At 46.2% G+C, this 16,794-nt stretch overlaps 1 protein-coding gene across 1 annotated transcript; it reads left to right on the top strand.

Moving 5' to 3' along the window:
* Positions 1–1,319: 1,319 nt before the first annotated feature.
* On the top strand, positions 1,320–12,989 carry LOC147986860 (uncharacterized). Its single transcript, XM_087542174.1, has 4 exons — positions 1,320–1,627; positions 11,417–12,219; positions 12,340–12,413; positions 12,846–12,989. Exons 1-4 carry the CDS (start codon positions 1,320–1,322, stop codon positions 12,987–12,989), a joined length of 1,329 nt encoding a protein of 442 aa, XP_087398300.1.
* Positions 12,990–16,794: the final 3,805 nt, after the last annotated feature.

The following is a 16,794-nucleotide window of genomic DNA, read 5'->3' as shown; positions in this document are numbered from 1 at the left end:
AACTAACTCATTAGTTGCAATGCTTGCAAGGCTTAAGTGATGTGCATTACCGAGAGGGCCCAGAGATACCTCTCCGACAATCGGAGTGACAAATCCTAATCTCGAAATACGCCAACCCAACATGTACCTTTGGAGACACCTGTAGAGCTCCTTTATAATCACCCAGTTACGTTGTGACGTTTGGTAGCACACAAAGTGTTCCTCTGGTAAACGGGAGTTGCATAATCTCATAGTCATAGGAACATGTATAAGTCATGAAGAAAGCAATAGCAACATACTAAACGATCGGGTGCTAAGCTAGTGGAATGGGTCAGGTTAATCAGATCATTCACTTAATGATGTGATCCCGTTAATCAAATAACAACTACTTGTTCATGGTTAGGAAACATAACCATCTTTGATTAACGAGCTAGTCAAGTAGAGGCATACTAGTGACACTTTGTTTGTCTATGTATTCACACATGTATTATGTTTCCAGTTAATACAATTCTAGCATGAATAATAAACATTTATCATGATATAAGGAAATAAATAATAACTTTATTATTGCCTCTAGGGCATATTTCCTTCACTACTAGGTATCTCTTTTGCAACAGAAAATCACTTATCTTCTTCCCCACATCATACTCCTGCATTTGATCAACTTGCTCATCATTGGCCCCCATTATTTGCTTCTATTGGTGTGAGTTGGAATTTATATATCTGTAAGAGGGCTGAAGTGTAAAATGTACAAATAATATAGATAGATAATAGAGAGATGGATCGAGATGAGATCCAGAAAATTCCCCATCCATCGCCTCTGCCTCTCTCTCTCCGTTCTTCAACCTAGCTCACTCAAATCTGCATGATTTTCGTATGAGATTCAATATGGCACCAGAGCAGGTTCGTTCCTGCGTGTTCCACCCGGAATTTTGAGCGAAGATTGGCCGCCGACGAGGTGCTGTGTCGCCGTACTCTGGAGCTTGCGGTCGCTGTAGTCGTGTGTTGTGGTGTGGTCTCTCCGAATCCCCGTCTTCATCCCTGCTGCAGTCCGCCGTCCGACCCGGCCATAGGTCTGCAGCGCTGCTCCGGTTTGGTGAGTGGTTTGCGGCAAAGTCAATTTCATCCCCAAAGTGCCATCGTTCTTCCTGGTACCTATCACGCCAATAGCTAGTTCATCTCCAAGTTTGTTTTTTGGCTACTATTCTCCTGCGTGAGATCTCCATTACAAGCAGTGGAGAGGCCAAGTTAAATCAGGCTCATGTACTACAGCAAGTAGCACCTTGCGTGGTGAATCTTACAATTGTTGAGTGTGCTTGGGGTGTGCTTTTGCATTGGAAATGTCAGAACAATCTAAAGACAAGTCAGGGGATGCAAGTATAGAAAAAATGTATGAAATTTTCAGTAAATTGCTTGAGCAGCAGCAGCTTAAAGCAGTCCCAGAGACAGTTAAGTATGCCCTGGAACCAAATCCAGTGAGGTTGTTAGGTCCTGGCAACTATGTCAGTTGGGCACGCCATGCTCAATTGATACTGAGTTCCCATGGCTATGAGTACCTGCTTGTTGATGATGAAGAAAAGCAGAAAAGTGGTGATACTCACACAAGACAGATCAATGATAGAGTTCTAGTATCACTAGTAGAAAAAGGGTCAAATGTGAAGCACATTAGTGCCGGTTTGAATTTGAGCCGGCACTAATGTGACCATTAGTGCCGGTTCCAACGGCTAGGCGGGCGGGCATCATTAGTACCGGTTCGTGGGTAACCTTTAGTACCGGTTCATGCCACGAACCGGTACTAATGAGGCTGTGTCAGGCTATGGTCAGTCTGGGGCCCCCACGAAGACCTTTAGTACCGGTTCATGCCATGAACCGGTACTAGAGTTTCTTTGTAAGCTGATTTTTAGTCCCACCTCGCCAAGAGAGAGGCAGTATAAGCGGTTTATAAGCCGTGAGTGCACAGACAATGACGAAGAGTTGCAATGCTCACCTACATGTTGATTAGCTTCAAGCCTTGCGGAATAGCATAGATTGCACTGAGCTATGTGCAGTGCAGTCTACACTATTCCGAATGGCTTGAAGCAAATTAACCAGCATTGCACCTCTTTTTTATTTTTAATAACTTATTTGAACTCTGGACTTCTTTTGTGTTCAGTATGCAGCATTCAAAGCGACGTCATCAATTTCCAACATGTTTTGACATCATTTGTTGTTTTTCGGTCATTTACCTAATTGTTTAGAGAGTTAAATGACCGTGAAATTGAAAATCACTACAAAATGAATCCTGAAAATGTTGAAACTTGGCATGGTATCATCATTTCACCCGCATAGCATGCGCGAAAGAGTAGAGAGGGTCACGGCAAAAGCTGGACGCACTTCGTGTACAAACTGGACATACTCTTTCGGAGTATCAGGGTTTCGGACGAGAACTCATCTGTTACACGGCCACTTCAATGTTTTTTAAACTTATTTGAACTCCGGACTTCTTTTGTGTTCAGTATGCAGCATTCAAAGCGACGTCATCAATTTCCAACATGTTCTGACATCATTTGTTGTTTTTCAGTCATTTACCTAATTGTTCAGTATGCAGCATTCAATTTCCAGAAGAAAATAAATAGAAGAAAAGAAATAATGCAGAAAATAAAAAAACTATACAAAAAAATTACTCAAAAATAAATAGAAGAAAATAAATAATGCAGAAAAAAAACTATATAAAAAACTACTCAAAAATAAATAGAAGAAAATAAATAATGCAGAAAAGAAAAAACTATATAAAAAATTTGTTGGCGCGCGGCCCAGTGGGCCTGCCAGACCTAGGGTGTGCAAATGCAGGCCCAGAAGGGCAGCGCGCCCTAATTAATTAGGCCCAGAAGCCTGCTATATAGAGGAGTTCGAAGAGGTAGCCGCGGCTGGGTTTATAAACCAGTGCGGCTGCCCTTCGCCCGGCGAGGTGGGACTAAACTTTGGGGTGGCAGCGCGAGGCCTTTAGTACCGGTTGGTGGCTCCAACCGGTACTAAAGACCACCCTTTAGTACCGGTTGGAACCACCAACCGGTACTAAAGGCCTGCTCTTCCCGCCTCTTGGCCTGGCCAAAGTTGTCCTTTAGTACCGGTTGGTGGCTCCAACCGGTACTAAAGGCCTCTCCTATATATACAACACTTACGAAAATTCAGTTAGATCTCCCCACTTCTTTCGTCTCCAACCTCTCACGCGCCGCTCGAACCCGTCCTCGCCGCCCGTCGCCCGTCGTCCGCCGTCGTCGTCGCTGTCCCCGCCGCCGCCCGTCGTCGTCGCCGTCTCGCGCCCCCGCCCCGAACGCCGCGCGCCGCCGTCCGTCGGCGATGACATCAAGTCAATGGAATGATGAAGCGAGAAGTTATTGAAACCAGAGGTACGACACAAACTTGAAATCAAGCTTGTCATTCAAGGACAATTGTTATGACGAGGAAGATCGACGTAAGCTTAGCTCAGCGTCAAAATTTATGCTCCGGGAATAAGGACCGGGTAGCACAGTTAAAATTAGCACTATGATGATAGCCGATTAGGCTAGGATTGACATGCTCGAGTACAAACTCGTGAGTAAAGGAGATTACTAAGAGTTGTTTAATCATGGTGCGGACCCGATTTAGTTATTGGTGTCCTCGAGTGACTAACAACTCGAAACCAGGAAAACATTGGAATCGGTGAGGAATAATACTTGATGAAGGCTCAGAATAAGCAACATGGTTCGGTGATATTATCGAGATACCAGAGGGTAATACTCGGAGGTAGAGCAAGATAGAGGGTTGACAAGTGTATTGATCTGCAAAAGACAAGTACTTTAACTTGTCCGAGAAAATGAATCAAGGAATATCAATATGGCCGACACCATAGTTGCAAGGGATCAAATTCAAAGACACCGGAAGAATTATCCAATTGATTGAAAGTTTTGCAAGAAGCTTCCATGATAAGTTCCACATCGGGTCCATGGGCATGAACACAAAGTTCAAGGTCGACTCCCACTTCTCCAAAGCACAACCTTACATTCACTTCTCATTTTGATAAAGGCATTAGTGTCGAAAGTTTTACCTAGTGAAATACCAGATGAGTATGGCCCGTGAAATCTTTCAGGCTCACATAGATTAGGTAAGGCATTAGTTCAACCCATCGAGGCATCTTAGGAACAAATACCACAAATTTTTAGCAGTAATTAACACAAGCTTGAAAGTAGAGCATGGTTGTCAAAGCACTATGTATTAGGGAAAGAACTCACAAGATTGAATGTGAGATAACAACTCAGCAATGGGTTTGGCGGTCCATAACGGAGCTGACGTGAGTATCGGTACTCAATCAGAGGAAGAAAGAATGCAAAGGCATTCGATTATGGGAATAACTAACTAATTCAAACCTTAAATGCAAAGGAATTGCGATTTCCATCTCAAGGGATCAGAAGCAAACGCTCTGATTAAGGATGGATTAGTTGAGTAGACTTAGGGGTACAATCGACGGCAATTTGATGAGTCGATAACCAGCTCACTTTCAAAATGACATCTGAGCCGAAAAGATATTTTAAAAGGATCAACCGATGATTGCGTGCACTCGCACTCATGTTGAATCAATAGGATCAAATGACGGTGTCAAAGGAGACTAATGAATATTGCCAGACATATGGAGAGCATCCATAATGCAAGCAGACAAGTGTTTGCAGAGCAACAAGCTGCTAGGGATTTTCGGAGGATCGAATAGTATTTCGAAGACCATTGTGAAACACATGAACAACTGGGGGTGAGCGGATACTCGATAAGTGCGAGAATTATCCATAGGGGTATTCAGGTGACAAGGAACGGCAAGGCAGTAAGTTCAAAGGATTATCGAAACAACGACAAGTATTACGGGGTATCTTGTAATAACAAGACCAACTGGGGATGAATGTAAGAATAACAACTGCAAGTAGTTATCCATAAGGGTTGACAGTGGAAGGGGAATTGCAAACGCGATGAACACAAGTTCTCGGGTTAACAGCGGAGAGTATCTTCAGGGTCTTCACGTACAACAGACGATCATCAGTAATAAGGGGCTCTCCGGGTGAAAGTGATAACGAGATCCTAATGTTAGATTTAGCAAAATTCATTTAACCCGGATAGAAGAGAGTTCAGAGTCCCAGAGTAAGGATCAAGGAGTAAAAGATCCTAATACCACCCAATGGCGACGTGGGCCCATGGGCCACACAGCCATGTTAGTAAAACAATTTTCATCGACTAGACTCAACTTCGGCCAAGGAGTTTGGAAGGGGGATTCCTACAGGCAGTCGGCTCTGATACCAACTTGTGACGCCCCCGATTTGACCGTACACTAATCATGCACGCAAATGTGTACGACCAAGATCAGGAACTCACGGGAAGATATCACAACACAACTCTAGACACAAATTAAAATAATACAAGCTTTATATTACAAGCCAGGGGCCTCGAAGGCTCGAATACAAATGCTCGAAGGCACAAGAGTCAGCGGAAGCAAGAATATCTGAGTACAGACATAAGTTAAACAAGTTTGCCTTAAGAAGGCTAGCACAAACGGGGATACAGATCGAAAGAGGCGCAGGCCTCCTGCCTGGGATCCTCCTAAACTACTCCTGGTCATCGTCAGCAGGCAGCACGTAGTAGTAGGCACCTCCGGTGTAGTAGGAGTCGTCGTCGAAGGTGGCGTCTGGCTCCTGGGCTCCAACATCTGGTTGCGACAACCAGGTAGAAGGGATAGGGGGAAAAGAGGGAGAAAGCAACCGTGAGTACTCATCCAAAGTACTCGCAAGCAAGGAGCTACACTACATATGCATGGGTAAAAGTGTAAAGGACCATATCGGTGGACTGAACTGTAGAAAGCCAGAATAAGAGGGGGATAGCTAATCCTATCGAAGACTACGCTTCTGGCCACCTCCATCTTGCAGCATGTAGAAGAGAGTAGACTGAAGTCCTCCAAGTAGCATCGCATAGCATAACCCTAACCGATGATCCTTCCCTCGTCGCCCTGTGAGAGAGCGATCACCGGTTGTATCTGGCACTTGGAAGGGTGTGTTTTATTAAGTATCCGGTTCTAGTTGTCATAAGGTCAAGGTACAACTCCAAGTCGTCCTGTTACCGAAGATCACGGCTATTCGAATAGATTAACTTCCCTGCAAGGGTGCACCACATAACCCAACACGCTTGATCCCATTTGGCCAGACACACTTTCCTGGGTCATGCCCGGCCTCGGAAGATCAACACGTCGCAGCCCCACCTAGACCAACAGAGAGGTCAGCACGCCGGTCTAAACCTAAGCGCCCAGGGGTCTGGGCCCATCGCCCTTAGCACACCTGCACGTTGCGAACGCGGCCGGAAGCAGAACTAGCCCCCTTAATACAAGAGCAGGCTTACGGTCCAATCCGGCGCGCGCCACTCAGTCGCTGACGTCACGAAGGCTTCGGCTGATACCACGACGTCAAGTGCCCATAACTGTCCCCGCGTAGATGGTTAGTGCGTATAGGCCAGTAGCCAGACTCAGATCAAATACCAAGATCTCGTTAAACGTGTTAAGTATCCGCGAACACCGACCAGGGCCAGGCCCACCTCTCTCCTAGGTGGTCTCAACCTGCCCTGTCGCTCCGCCACAAAGTAACAGTCGGGGGCCGTCGGGAACCCAGGCCCACCTCTACCAGGATGGAGCCACCTGCCCCTTCAGCCCCCAACTCCGAACAGTACCACAGGTAATGTAACTGTGTAAAGTATATAGTATATGCCCGTGATCACCTCCTGAAGTGATCACGGTCCAGTAGTATAGCATGGCAGACGGACAAGAGTGTAGGGCCACTGATGGAACACTAGCATCCTATACTAAGCAGTAGGATAGCAGGTAATGGTAACAATAGTAGTAGCAAGGACGGGCTATGCATCATGATAGGAATAACGGAAAGCAGTAACAAGCTACACTATTCTAATGCAAGCAGTATAGAGAAGAGTAGGCGATATCTGATGATCAAAGGGGGGGCTTGCCTGGTTGCTCTGGCAAGTAGGGGTCGTCAACATCGTAGTCGATCGGGGGTACCGGCAGCGGTCTCGGGGTCTACCGGAAAGAAGTAACGGAGGGGAACACAATAAATAACAAAGCAAACAAAGCAACACAAAGCATAACATGGCAATGCGCAGTGCTAGGGGTGACCTAACGCCGTATGAGGTGATACCGGTGAAGGGGGGAAACATCCGGGAAAATATCCCCGGTGTTTCGCGTTTTCGGACAGATGAATCGGAGGGGGAAAGTTGCGTGTTCGCTATGCTAGGGACGTGTGACAGACGAACGGGTTGCGTATCCGGATTCGTCTAATTTTTCTGATCATCTTTCATATATAAATTATTTCGATTTGAGTTACAGATTATTTTCTATGGATTTTCAAAGTTTATTCAATTTTCTGAAATTTCTGCATTTATTTAATTGAATTGACCAAGTCAATTTAACTGGTCAAAAGGGAAGATGGTGGCCCACATGTCATAAGCTATACCTAAAAAAATAACTAAAACTAGCTTAAATAACTCAGGTCCACATGTAGTAGGCTTAAACTAATTAATTAACCAATTAATCTAAACTAAATTTGTTTAGACCTAATTAAACTAGGCCGGCCACACACGGCTGCGGCACAGCCCACGCGCACACAGCGCACACACAATGCTAAGGAGTAACTCTATTCTTTTTAACACAAGATAGCATTTTGCGATTTTTGTAGGATTTAATCCAAGCATTATCTGAAGCAGGTCCAATGGAGCAAAATGAGGCTTGTTACGTCTACTTTCCATTCATATAATTTGTACCCATGTTAGGACTTGTCTTATCGCTGTTTAGTGGCAGTTTAGAAGGCTAGTCATTGTAGAAATACAAAAGCTAGCTCCTGCTACAGTAACTGAATGTTACTGTAGCCGTGTAGCATAGCAGCAGACAGCGGCTGCGGGAGTAGCAAAGCTGCAGCGAAGCAAGCGGCATGCACACGGCGGCGCATGTTGGGCGCAGGGTGGGTCGGACGCGAGGCGTGGGTGGCCGCGGCGCGAGCAGTGGAACGGGGTGAGCGCGGCCACGGCTCTGGCGGCGACCAGAGCAGACTGCAGCAACGCGGCGGCAGTAGGAGGCGAGCGGGGGCGCGGCGCGCCGGCGCGCGGTCAGGGCTCGGCCCAGGGCGTGGGCAGGCCACGGCGGAGCGTAAGGCAGCGAGCGACGCGCGGGGCCGGTGAGCCCGGGCGGAGGCGGACGCGTGCAGGACGCCGGCGTGCGAGCAGCGTAAGGCTTGCGAGTACAGAGGACGACGATGAGGACCAAACGAGCATCTCCAGCAACGATTTGAGCGGCCTCTGCTACCTAACGAATCGGGCGCGACGTCGCGCGTTGAACGAAATCAACGACACGAGCAGAGATGGCCGGAGTTGGCCGAAGCAATGACGGTGAGCGGTGGCCAGAGCAAGAGCTCAACGGATATGGGGATACACGGGGAGAATGACCAAACAAACGGCTCAGGCGGCACCACAGGGACGCCACGAGCACGTTGACGTGCTTGCCTGGCCCTAGAGTACACGATACTGACGGTGACGAGCTCGACGACAGCGACAGAGCTTCGGTGGCGATGGTAGTATCAGCAGGAAACAACGAACCAAGTCTAGAGGAGAGGGGTTTCGACCGGGAGCTCATCGTGAGGCGCAAGAAAGGCCGGTGGGAGTTTAGTAGCTGCAGGAGGCGGTGAATCGTTGGCGGCGAGCTTCGAGCACCGATGAAGAAGACGAAGTCGATATCGACGATGTAGAGCGCCTGGCCTCGCGTGCGTTGGTGAGGAGGAAGAGGACGTCGAGGTGGATCTCCTGGACATGGTGGTACGGCGTGGAGCACTCTGTGGCTTCGTGGGCGACGGATCGATGGTGACGACAAAGACTACCATGGCGGGGGAGGAAGAAAGCGGCGTGGGGAAGGGAGAGGATTTGCGCTAGGGTTCGGCGAGGGGCATGGAGACGGTCTTATACAACTCGGGGGCTGGCCGGATGATCGACATGGCGCCATCATCCGCCATGGAGGCGTGGATGTGAGCCACGATCCCCCTCTTGTGAACAGGAGGTAGGGGATCGCTACGGGATGGGCTGGGCCGCACTGTAGTTGCCTATGGCCCAGTAGCACACTAGGCTTTGCCCTTTACTTTTCCTTTGTCTTTCTGCCTTTTCTATTTTTCTTTTAATAGTTCATGTTTTCTTTTAAATACCTTTTATTTTTAGTTTTGTAAATTATGAACTTAGCCCCCTAAATTAGTATTATTAATTAGGATACTGCCACAATTAGTTTGGCTTCAAAATAAAATAGTTTACTATTTTTACAATTTAAAAAGCATTTATTTAATTGTTTTAACTACTGTTTTAAATATTTTAGAGTATTTAAACATTTTATAAAAGTGTGGTTTATCCAAAATAATTACTTATTAATTATTTGGCACATCCTGAACATTTTAGTTTTAAAGTTTGAAAATTTTGATGTTTGCCTTTTATTAAATTTTGAATTTGAATTGGTTTTTGAACTAACGCGGGATTATCAACAATAACTGCGGTGACGTGGCATCATTAACGGGGGATTACTGTAGCCTAATTACCCGGGCGTCACATAGGAAATGTCATCTGACGACGAAAAAGATTTCATTATGTGCGAACACTGTGAAGACCAGCGCGACCTGTGCGACAGAAATTTCCTTGTTGATGGCAGGCGCTTCAGCATCAAGCTGCATGAGACATTCGAAGTTGATACAGTAAGTCACTTTGTCAATTATTATTTGAATGCAAAACTTATGCTTCATTTGCTTCAACTTATAATTTTAAATTTTTATTATTCTACTAATGCATCCCCTGCCATGCAAGAATTTTTGTCTTGGATAAGATAGGTTTTAGTGCTATAGATGATATGGAGGTAAAGAGAGTTTACTTGAAGACGGAGCATGGGTATACTTTCAACGTCAAATTATATAATGGAGACACATACACCCATTTTGAATGCAAAACTTGGCAAGCACTATGCAAGGCTTATGCATTTGAGCCTGGTATGGTTGTCACCTTTGATATTCGTCCGGAAGATGATATTGAAGGTAATATAGACATCTGGGTCGATGTGCAAACGCCTCCAGTTCTACCATTATGTGAGTTTTTCTCAACCATGCATGCATATGTTTATGTCTTTGATACAGTTTATTCAAAAATAGTTGACAACTAATTTGTATTGTCAGCTTATTTCGGTTCAAGCAAACATGTCCGGCGCTTGGTAGACAGGACCTACTACTGCCCCGGGGCTCAACTAAACTGCGAGGAGATAAGTCATTATGTTTCATAGCTTGAGGATCTTAATACTGTCAAGACAAATTTTTTTTCTGAACTTAGAAATGTTAGTACTCAAAATGTGCGACCAATGGTGATCGTATTGAACTACGGTCACATCTATAATCGAAAGATGGTAAGATTTTAACTATTTGTCCTTAATTAGTGCATCTTTTGCATACATTATTTTTGAAGCTAAACTTTCATTGCTTAGTATATTAATTACTATACGATGTTCTTCAACAGGGACTTCCGATGATAGTTGTGGCTCAGTGGATCGAGACTAAAGGTGACATGTCAATGGTTAGCTTACGGCCAAGATATCCTACATTGCACATGAGTGCATTCAGGATTTCTGAAAGCGAATAATGCTTAATAGTGAAAGATTGGAGCAAAATTGTTAACGATCGCAGAGAAGTACTAGGGGGCAGCAAGGAGAAGCGCAACCCAAGATTAGGAGACAGATTCATCTGCATGCTCCAGTATGATGAATCAGGAGAGCTATACATGTTCTATGCTATTCTACCTGAGAGGGAGCAGCACTAGTTCATGCTCTTAATTAGTGTCTCATGTCCGTGTCCTGAACTTCGATGTTGGTGATGATTATGTTGAACTCGATGATATCTTTGCTTCTGTTACAAAGTGAATGTTTCCTCTTTAAGCTAGCCAGTGTTGGTGATGATTAGATAGCTAGCGGTAATGACTATGATGATTAAATAGTGGTAATTAGACGACTACGATGATTTTTAGCTAGCTAGAGTTTATTTATTTATTAATATGCGATGATGATGATGATGATGATGATGACGACTACAACTCATTATAACGTAAAACAATCCTAAATTAAATTGATAACACAAATTTAATTGAAAAATACAAAATAAAACAAAAACCCACAAACATTTAGTACCGGTTGGTGTTACCAACCTGTACTAAAGGGCTCCCGGCCCCCGGAGCTGGCTCGTGCCACGTGGTTTCCCTTTAGCACCGGTTCGTGCTGAACCGGTACTAAAGGGGGGGGGGATTTACTGCCCACACTTTAGTGCCGGTTATGGAACCGGCACTAAAGGGCCTTACGAACCGGTGCTATTGCCCGGTTCTGCACTAGTGTATGGCTGTTGGGAAGCATGGATCCAATTGTGCGACAACAGGTCAAAATAATGTCATCCGTGTCTGAAGTGTGGACCGCCTTGGAGAACCAATTCGCTGGGAAATCAAACAAAATGCAGGCAACCTGCATTATGGAGGAATTAACTCATCTAAGTCAGCGCACAAAGTCTGTAACAGAGTATGCTGGTGAATTGAAACGGTTGTACAGGGACCTGCACTACTATCATCCTTTTCAAGCAGTTGACAAGAGAGATCTAGCCATTCATCACAAATGGTTTGAGACGATTGTGGCCAAGCTGTTTCTAGATGGACTAAACCAGGAGCTTAACCTTCGGCGACAACTTATATTCTCTCAACCAGAATGGCCAAGTCTCGATGATACTATTTCCAGTGTGCTTGAGGAAGAAACTCGGTTGTCTCAACCTAAGGAGGATGATCTAAAATGTGCAGATGACCGTGCGGCTTTATCTATGCAATACCGCCGTACTCCCAGGCCCTTTGGCAAGATAGACAAAAACAAGTTGCTTTGTGATCATTGTAAAAGAAAAGGACACACAAAGGATGGATGTTTTGAGCTGCATGGATATCCATATTGGTGGGAAAAAGGAAAACCTCGGACAGGGGGAGTTCAATGTGTGAATAGAAGGCAAGCTAACCACACCACGTCTCTACGGGGGCCACCAGTGGTAGATGTACGAGCTCTTGAGGAGTTCAACTCCAAGCTTAAACTCTCAGAAAGCTCATCTTCCTCGCAAGGCACCTCTAAGGTTGATTCCAATCTAATTGCCACTTCTCACCAAGGTATGAACCTTTATCAAGCGAACACTACCACCAAATCAAAACCTTGGATTATTGATACAGGAGCTACAAATCATATGACATGGGATTCAGACCTGTTTGTATCTTATACACCTTGTTCAGGTAAAGACAAGGTTCGTGTAGCGGATGGATCCATGGCATCTATTGCAGGACGAGCGTTCATGGAATTCAGACCTGTTTGTATCTTATACACCGTTCATGGAATTTTGACACAGCTGAGCGTCTCAAACGGAACTCAAACGTCCGGGGGCTAACCGGCACCCCTCATATCCAGCCTAAATATGGGCGGATATTGAATGTCGGGGCACGTACGTCACGTCGGACTGACGTCGGGGTCCCATGCAGAATCGCCCGGAAACCCGGCGGTCCGAAGCTCGTATCCTCTTTCAGACCGATCTCGCCGCGTGGCGCCGCTCCGTCGGCAGCGTAGTGGCTAGCCTGACTATTTTTGCCGACCACCGACACCGAAATCCTACCCCTTCACATTTTCCTCCGCTCGTGCGCCACCACCGCCACTATCCCCTCCCTCGTCGCCACCACTAGTAGCCATGCCCCCACGCTGCAGGATAAGGGGCTACCCATTTATAACGCCAAGGCATCGTCTGCAGCTCCTTGAGCAGATCCGGACAAGGCGCGAAGCCCAGATCGCCGCGGGACTTCCTCCTGATGCAGTGGATCGGGAGGACGAGTTGGAGGAGGAGGAGGAGGTTGAGGAGGAGGAGATGTTCACCTACATGGATGAAGTCGAGTAGGAGGAGGAGCCGGAACCCTTGTACGTGCCCGTCCAACCGACGCCAGGCACCGACGTCCTGGACATATCCGGCGACGAAAATTAGCTAGGGTAGTACGTAGTATGTAGTACGCAGAATTTCTTTTGCATGCTTTGTATGGATTTATGGGGTTGAAATACGAGAGATTCGGATGCAGAGTAGCTAATCTGAGGCGTGACCGGTCACTGTCCGCGGACGCGACCGGTCGCGTCCGCGGGCGTTTGAGGGGTCGGATTTGTCAAGTCCCGTTGTAGATGCTCTTACATGCTCAATATTACGGATTTGACATGGAATATTTTTTTAACCACAATATCCATTTTTTAACACAGACGCGGACGCTCATACATACACATAGACACTCACCTCTACGAACGCACACTCGCACATTCTGGCCATGTTTGGTTCAACTTTTATCGACGGATTCCGCTGCCGTGCAGCAGAATCTGAACCAAAGAGCGAATCCAGCAGAATCCGATTTCAGAAACCCGCTGCCAAAATCTGAACCAAAAGCGGAAGTAGCCCAGGACGTGCTTTCCAAAATCTAATCCCGCTGCAGGCCAAAATCTTAAAAAAACTGTATCAGCTGGTTTGCCAAATGACCTACATCTTTTTCACATCAGATTTTCCACAGCTGTTTTTTCACAGCAGATTTTTCACAGCTGCTTTTAGAAATCCACAGCCGAACCAAACAGGGCCTCTATCCGTATGAGCACCTCCGAAAGACTGAGCTGACATATCACCTTCAGACAGACACCACTAGACAAAAGCCTAATAGCGGCACGGTGCCCATGCTACTACTAGCGCGCTACAGCTAACTGGATAGTAGTAGTGTGGGTGCCATCCCGCGCTACTACTAATTATTTGTAGCGCGTTCCTGGGACCCACGCTACTACTATTAACTTTAATTTTACAAAAAATCTTCTGCGTATTTACGCAGTATACAGGTTTTCTCGATCCTATGCGTGCTGTCAATGGTGGCGATAGTTCGATCCAACGACGGAAGGGGGCGTGGGAGGGCGGACGGGCAGTGGCATACCAGATCCGACGGCGGCTGCTGGAGAGGGACCGGATCCAGGGCAGAGCAAGGCGAGGGTGTGGGACTACTCTTCACGGCCAAGGCGAGAGAGCTCCTAGTCGTCCATGGCGATGACCTGCACGGGCATGACATGGGAGGTGAGTCAAACCAAAGGCAGAGAGGAAAAAAGAGAAACGAGGGAGATGTAGGGAGCAGCGGGGCTAGTTGCCGCTGGTGAGGTGCCCCAGCATGGTGGCATGGAGCCGTGGGGAAGACCGGTGAGCTCCTGGACACCGTCGACGTGAGGCGGCGGCCTAATTGGGTGCCATGGAGGAGGAGGCGCACATGCGCAGGAGCGCCATGGGAGAGCATAAGGAGAGAGGGGGGAGGGATGGGAGAGAGAGAGGAGGGATTAAGGGGAGGAGATGGGGATTTTAGGGCTGTTAAAAACCCTGTAATGGGGACCAATTAGTAGCCGCGTAGGATTTATACCCCGCGCTATTATTATCAACTTAGCAGCAACGCTGGGTTTATACCTCGCGCTTTTACTATGGCCTGATCTGGTGGACACGATGGTGACTACTTAGTAGCAGCACGGGTTTATACCCCTGTGCTACTACTAATTAGTGGCAGCACGTGCCAGATAACCCGCGTCACTATTAAATGGTTGCCTATAGGATTCTCCTAGTAGTGTGACGAATCCATCACACGTGCCTCTGTAATCGACGAAGATATCTCTGAAACGAGCATCGTCGGAACACCTGAAAATAACTCTAGAAAAATATGAGCATAAGCAGTAAGTCGATCTAGTACTTGAACCATAAGGCTGGCCATAGTGGGGTAACATAACCGGTAACATGCATTTGGGACTAGCAAACATGCTTATGTGGCACACAATTAAATAAGAAAAAGAGGGTTATAATAACATAAGTAGATACCGTATCATGTTAAATGTTATGTTACTTTGTGTCATGCATGACAATAAATATAGCCATCTATGATACTACTTTATGATATTATGCACTATGGAGATAGTATCATATACTTGATACTAGTATATGTTACTCCCCACTATGAGTAGCCTAATGAGTTGGTTTCACCATAAAGATTCTAATCATTTGAGCTAGACTCAGTTCATAGAACCACGTACTACCTCATTTCTGGTTTATAGGGCTTAATTTAAAAATCTCACCACGAAGATAGATGGTAAATAGTGGAATAATTTGTGTAGTTTGCAAAAAACACTCAATTAATGCGTTTTCTAAAAAATGTGTTTACCAATGTATTAATTGCAATACACGTATGCATGAAGTACATGTATTGGTCAATTTTCTTTTAATCTTTGCATACAATGATTTGACACACCTTGTAATCCGAACATGTGATGAGGAACAATCAAATTGAGACTTACAAAATGGAAAATCTAAAATTTTGAGATAAAGCCTATAAACCGAAAAGGAGAGAGTATCAATTAAAATTGAGGAATACAACGAGTTTACATACGTGAAAACCATACATGAAAACCAGAAACACAAGTGTCGTGAAGAACTGCGAAAAGGATTCCAGGAAATTCAAGTCCTTGACACCAGGGGCGATTTTACCGTCCGAGCACCCCGGGCACGTGCCCGGGCTCGATGCCGCCACTTTCCAAAACATCCGGGAGCTCCTGAAGCCGCAAGAATCGAAAAAGTTGCTCGTATACGCTGAAAACTCCTGAAAATACGCTGCAAACAGGAAAACTGCTCTATAACTGGGCCAGCGTGGTCATTTTCTTGTTTATTGGGCCTTTCTTAGCACCCTTTTGTAACGTGGGCTACAGCCTACAATCAACTCGAGAAAATTAGGAGACCGATCGATCGAGTTTGTTGCCTGTCGAGCAGAGACGAGGAACTCGGGGGAGATGGGGGCGGGCGCTCGCGCGGCACGCCCAAACCCTAGCTTGGTACTCCGTTCTCGAAGACGATTTGACCATTGGTGGAGGACGGACTGCCGGAAGGCATCGATGAACGGTGAGCCACAAGAGTGTTGGCGCACGGCGGGGCCACTACTCCGCCGGGGAAGGCGGGCAAGGGTCACGTAGGATCGAAAGTGCAAGCGCCCAGGCCGCGTCTCCTCTTGTGAAAATTTCATTCCGGCTCCGGTAGGCGGTGGCTCTTCAGCCGTGCCAGCAACACTGCCACACAAAGCCACGACCAAGAGGCCACTAGCACCAAACTGTAAAAGAGGCTACCACGGCACACGATAATTAGGTAAGTCATTCTCTGCAATTTAATGAAAAGTTATGCAATTTAACATTGGTTGTGTCGATTCAAATTATGTTTGTTCAAATTTCAAAATTGAGCATATTGTGATAGATAGATATGTGATACTTGGGATTTTTGGAAGGCCAAAATATACTTTAGCTTACAATGTGCCCGGGCTTTAGCAATTCGCTAACTCCGCCACTGCTTGACACCTCGCCTTACGTCTACCACCGCTGGTTGTCAGCGCCGCTGTTGAGTTGCCGGAACCAGAGCGAGGCCTCCGTCAAACCCAAAATAGGAAAGGCACCTTTGCACACGAGCCGTTGAATCGGGCCACCGCAAGCGGCTGGACCAAGACTTTTTGGCGCGACAGCCGGGGATCATCCGCAAAGACAGATCTACACAAGACTTTGTGACTTTGTGGCCAAGACATTTTTATTCTTATTTCTTCTGTTGTTATTTTAAAGAACCGAATTAACCATATACAAAAGCAAAATGTCAACCCTAAGTTTTAACGTATAAACAAATT

Source organism: Triticum urartu, chromosome 2A (assembly GCF_056163025.1).
Source record: "Triticum urartu cultivar PI428250 chromosome 2A, HENAU_Tu73, whole genome shotgun sequence".
Lineage (NCBI taxonomy): Eukaryota > Viridiplantae > Streptophyta > Magnoliopsida > Poales > Poaceae > Triticum > Triticum urartu.
Note: the sequence above shows the minus strand (reverse complement) of the source record. Positions and strands in the feature narration are given on the sequence as shown.

Bases quoted from the DNA above. Each gene is read 5' to 3' on its own strand.
- LOC147986860 (XM_087542174.1), top strand. From the start codon at position 1,320: ATGTCAGAACAATCTAAAGACAAGTCAGGGGATGCAAGTATAGAAAAA. The intron at 1,628-11,416 runs GTCAAATGTGAA...GTTCTGCACTAG, and splicing joins GTATCACTAGTAGAAAAAGG to TGTATGGCTGTTGGGAAGCA. The intron at 12,220-12,339 runs GTATGAACCTTT...CACCTTGTTCAG, and splicing joins AATTGCCACTTCTCACCAAG to GTAAAGACAAGGTTCGTGTA.